Genomic DNA, 5,620 nt, shown 5'->3' on the forward strand with positions numbered 1-5,620 from the left:
AGACATGGGGTAGCAGAGTGAATAAGAAAACATGACCCCTCCCCTGACTGGTTTGGCTCAGTGGATAGAGCGTCAGCGCAGACTGAAAGGTCTCTCGGGTTCAATTCCGGTCAAGGTCATGTACCTTGGTTGCTGGCACATCCCCAGTAGGGGGTGTGCAGGAGGCAGCTGATTAATGTTTCTCTCTCATTGATGTTTCTAACTCTCTATCCCTCTCCCCTCTTCTCTGTAAAAAATCAATAAAAATATCTTTAAAAAAAAAGAAGAGAAGATACTGCTGTATAATTGGCTGCTAACTTAAGGTTCCTTTCCTCTCAGGAGAAAGCTTTTCATGGGACTACAGTTAATGCTATTGCCACTCTCAGTAACACCATGATTGCTACTTACAGAAGTAGCCTTCTATAGAGCAAAAGGAATCAGATGCTGTGACACCCGAATTGCTGGGTAAACTCTCCCATTATCTTCCCAAGGAACACAATGTGCTGCAGCTGGAAAGAAACAATCTGACTTGAAGCCAAATCATGCTGGATTCAAGTTGCTGGAATCAGCTCCTCAGAAGGAAAATTTTGTGAAGCTATGGTACTATGCTCACCCCCTCCCACATTTAATTGGATCTGAATTTGAACTCCACATTCAGAAAGCCCTTCTGTCACTTGTTGTCAAAGATTCCTTTTTGAGTTGCTTGAAATGTCTATTAAAAGTGTAGCCTAAAGCAGTGTCTTTTGAATGCCCAGCTCACTAACTCAGGTACTGGAGCACTATGAATATACACCACCAGCCTGCAAATGGATAAACTACTCAAAAGACATTTTCCACTCCTTAAATATAGTTCCAAGAAAAAAAATAGGAAATGCTTCATACCTCTAATGGAAGCTATTTGCTACAAAAACAAATCATTCAGGTTTGTGGAACTGAACTGCCTTTTGAAAATAAAAATGAAAGGAAGAGACAGCAAAACAGCATCTGAAGCCATGAAGCCATCACCCGCAAAGCACATTATTCAAATCAAAATGAAACACTCACTTGAAAAAGGGGTTACCCGCACACCCAACAGCAGTTGTTAGTTTATGTATAAAAGAAAACAACCAGCATTTTGTATGAATGTAAAAGAAAATGAGCTATTTGTTCTTTGTTAGTAGCTAATGTAAATATCAGAGCAAATTGTATTCTTCTTCCAATAAAATTATAGATTTCAAAATGCTCATACATAAAACCTGACATCAAAATGTACATATCATACTATATTGAAAGATGAATCCCAAATGATACGTTTAATACATTTGTTCTTTCTTGAAGAGATGAGGTATAATTGTATGCAATCATCTTGCAGCTAGGAATGATATTAAGAACCCTGAACTACAAGCACTAAATCAAACTAAGTAGTCTCTTATCTTATTTTTCTCTTTCATACTTGTCATTAGTTCCCAAGGTCTCATTACAACTGCATACTTCTACCCTGACCCCAAAGCCCATAGATTTTCTTCAAAAAAGGAGGGTAGCTTTCCCCTTCTCCTTCCCCTCAGAACCACAGTTTTTTCCCCATAAATGTTCATGGGATGAGACTCATAGGCAAATTATTTCAATGAGCAATACTACCTCTTTGGGCAGGACTACTAAGTTATTGCTTCTTTGTCTTTTTACAACTATTTAGCATATCTTTAAAACTTGCTTTTGTCATCCCCTGAGAAAAGAGAACCTGTTCTAGAAGAAAAGTTAATGGGAAAACATGAGCTACATTGTAATATTAAATACAGATTTCTTTTTCCAAAGCTAAAAACCACAGACCTCCGTCATTCAGTCCTAACGAAGACATAACATTGCTGGCAAATGGGCTGTCCACAAATGACCATTATTGAATGAATAATAAAGGAATAATAGCAATGTAATTTCCACTTACATCAACCACAAAAATCTTCTGGGAGTCATCCAAAAATTGCACTTTTAAATGTAGCATTCTCGGAGAGGCTGTTGGGCTGCAAGCAGGCTCAGAGTGCTGTGGGTGCTGTGACAGGAAGGGGCTTTCTCAAGGAATCTCACTCTCAGCTGGGTGCAGTGTGCTCGGGTTCCCCAACCCCACCCACACCCCTATTCAGGCACCCCATCGTCAGCAGGGTACACTTCTGTTTGCTTGAAGTGATGCACACCCAAGGGCATTTGTGCTGCTGAGTGCTGGTGATTAATAGCATCTGGGTAATCTATTTGGTCAACTGGACTCTCTCTAGACCTCTTAAACTCAGTTCCCTTTTTTCAAAGAAAAATTTTAAAAAAATGAAATAGAGAAAGCATTTGCAACCCCTGGGGGTTTCCTTTATTTCACAAGAGCACAATTTCAAAACCCTAGGTAAAGCTTCAATAAAGGGAGAATAGTCATTCTCAAAAGTAAAAGGACCTGAGTTAGTCTCATTGTATTAGAAATTTCATGGCTGAACTAGGAAGCTTTATATATAATAGTTATACTTGTTTTTGAATTTACATAATTTAGAATGAAAACATTATAAAAAGGAATATATAGAAAAGCCTCATTTACACTTATGCCCCCCATTGTACCTCATCAGTAATCAATTTTATCACTTTTTTGTCATTGTTATTTAGCCTTCAGTGTTTCTTTATGCTGGTACTGTACAAGCAAATGTGAATATATTTCTCAGATGTAAGTAGCATGCTATTACACTGTTTTGTGCCTTTTCTTACTTCACATGTCATTGTGATCTCTCTTTAGCTATGCATGGAGAGCTTATTTCTTTTTACAACTGCATAATTTTGCATTGTGTTAGTGATACATAGTTTACTCAAATAGTCCCCTATTGGTGGCCATGGGTTGTTTCCAAACTTTTGCTATTATAAACAAGGTTGAAATAAATATCCTTGGCTATATGTCATTTTATATTTGTACAAGTATAGCTGCAGGATAGATTTCCAGAAGCAAAATCTGATCAAGGGTATATATTGGCAATTTTGATAGCTCTTTCTAAATTTCACTCCATAATGGCTATTATGGGTTGAATTTTGTCCCCAAAAACTCATGTGTTGAAGTGCTAAACACTAGATACTCAGAATGTGACTGTATTTAGAGATATGGTCTATAAAGAGGTAATTTAGTTGAAATTAAGTTATTAGGGTAGGCTCTAATCCAATCTAACTGGTTTCCTTATAAGTACAGGAGATTAGAACACAGACATGCATAGAGAGAAGACCACTTGAAGATGCAGGGAAGAGAAGATGGCCACTGACAAGTCAAGAAGAGGGGCCTCACCAGAAACCAATCCCGCTGGCTTCTTGATCTGAGACTTCTAGTCTCTATAATTGTGGGAAAATAAATTTCTGTTGTTTAAGCTACCCAATCTGTGGTACTTTATTATGGCTAACCTATCAAACTAAGAACAAGGGTTGTATCAATATGCAGTTCCATCAACAATGTATGAGAGTGCCTATTTTCTCTAGGTTCATCAACAGAGTGTGTTATCAAATTTTTGGATTTTTGCCAATTGATAAGTGAGGAAAATAATCTTAGGGTACCTTTAGCCAATTTGGCTCAGTTGTCTCCTACACTAAAATTTGGGGTTGATACATGGTCAGGGCACATACCCAGGTTGAACAACTTTTCATATGTCTATCCTCTGTACATCCTCTTTGGATAAGTGTCTAATTAGGTCCTTTGCCCATTTTTAGACTATATTGTTTGTTTTAGTGTTGAGTTGTATAAGTTATTTTTATAACTTTTGGATATTAATCCCTTATCATATGCATCATTGATAAATATGTTCTTCCATTCAGTGGGTTGTCTTTTCATTTTCTTGACGATTTCTTTTGCTGTGCAGAAACTTTTTAATTTTAAGTAGTCCCATTTGTTTATTTTTTATTTTGTTTCCCTTGCCCCAGAAAATATATTAGAAAAAATATTACTAAGAGAAATGTCCAAGATTTTATTGCTTATGTTTTCTTCTAGGATTTTTATGGTATCAAGTCTTATATTTAAGTCTTTAATTCGTTTGAGTTTATTCTTGTATATGGTGTAAGAATTTAGTCTAACTTTTTGCAAGTACCTGTCCAATTTTACTAACACTATTTATTGAAAAGATTGTCATTACTCCATTGTATAATCCTGCCCCATTTGTCAAAATTAATTGGCCAATAGAAATGGGTTTATTTCTGGGGTTTTTATACAGTTCCATTGATCTATATATCTGTTTTTATGCTATTTTGATTACTATGGCCTTGTAGTATAGTTTGATATCAGGTAGCATGATACCTCCAATTTTGTTCTTCTTTCTTAAGATTGCTGTGGTTATTAGGGCAGCTTTTATTTTGTGGTTTCATATAAATTTTTGGATTATTTGTTTTAGTTCTGTAAAATACACCATTGGTATTTTCATAGGAATAGCATTTAATCTATAGATTGCTTTGGGCAGTATGGACTTTTAACAATTTTAATTCTTCCTATCCATGAGCATGGTATATACTTACATTTATTTGCATCTTCTTCAATTTCTTTCTTCAGTACCTTATAATTTTCAAGTACAGATATTTTGCATACTTGGTTCAATTTATTCATAGGTACTTTTTTGATGCAATTGTAAATAATATTTTTTCTTAATTTCCCTTTCTGAAAGTCATTATTCATGTATAAAAATACATCTGATTGCACAGGTGGTGTGGCTCAGGGGTTGAGCATTGACCCATGCACCAAGAGGTTGCCAGTTTGATTCCCAGTCAGGGCACATGTCTGGATAGGGGCTCAATCCCCATGCAGAAGGCAGCTGATTGAGGATTCCCCTCTCATTGATTTTTTATTTCTCTCTCCCTTCCTTTCTCTGTAAACTCAATAAAAAATATTTCCAAAAATATAATTGATTTGTGGATATTTGCTTTGTATCATGCTACTTTACTGAATTTATTTATCTTGATAACTAACTGAAATTTCTTAAATGTTTGTTGTATTTCTTCATTTCATTCTTGGTTTCCAGGTATAAAACAATTATATTGTTTGTGAATAAAAATGGTTTTATCTCTTTTTTTCCAACTTTTATAATGCTAAATTCTTTCTTTTGCTTAATTGGCTTAGCTAATAACTTAAATGAAATGTTAGAGTAAGAGCCATAGCAACCTCCAAAGAGCTGTCCCAGTTCTGAAAGAATATTGTGGGAAGAATATTATGAGTGTGGGAAGAATCTACACAGTCCACCCCAAAGAGGTGGAGAGCACAGTGCCAATCGGGCCTGTCCTCTTCCTGAAGCCATCCACCACCTACGCTCCAAGTGTTGGCTATCCTCATGCCTGCCTATAATCAAAACTGGCAACAAGAGCTAAAACAGTACAGTGATGGGCAAGAATGGCTGCACTGTCCTGGAGGCTCTGTCCATGGACTACATAGCCAGCTATGACCTGTGCCTGGACATGACTGCCAGAGACATGTAGAACAGCACAAGAAGAAGGGCTGAAGGGCTGCCCTGGACTCTGGCTAAGTACTTTCTTTTTTAAAATATATTTTATTGATTTTTTACAGAGAGGAACGGGGAGAAAGTTAGAAACATCAATCAGCTGCCTCCTGCACACCCCCTACTTGGGATGTGCCCGCAACCAAGGTACATGCCCTTGATTGGAATCAAACCTGGGACCCTAT

General features: G+C 36.7%; 1 protein-coding gene across 2 annotated transcripts in view; it reads right to left on the minus strand.

The window, feature by feature from the left end:
* FRMD7 (FERM domain containing 7) overlaps positions 1-2,158 on the minus strand; it is a 65,023-nt gene extending 62,865 nt beyond the window's left edge. Inside the window, exon 1 of one of the 2 annotated variants that reach the window (XM_006769883.1) lies at positions 1,898-2,158. In XM_006769883.1, the coding sequence (XP_006769946.1) occupies positions 1,898-1,954 (57 nt within the window). In that variant the 5' untranslated portion in view covers positions 1,955-2,158. The remainder of the gene's footprint in view (positions 1-1,897) is intronic. The other variant, XM_006769884.2, reaches the window with a different exon arrangement.
* Between the last annotated feature and the right edge of the window lie 3,462 nt (positions 2,159-5,620).

The sequence above is a fragment of the Myotis davidii genome, unplaced genomic scaffold (genome assembly GCF_000327345.1).
Source record: "Myotis davidii unplaced genomic scaffold, ASM32734v1 scaffold900, whole genome shotgun sequence".
Lineage (NCBI taxonomy): Eukaryota > Metazoa > Chordata > Mammalia > Chiroptera > Vespertilionidae > Myotis > Myotis davidii.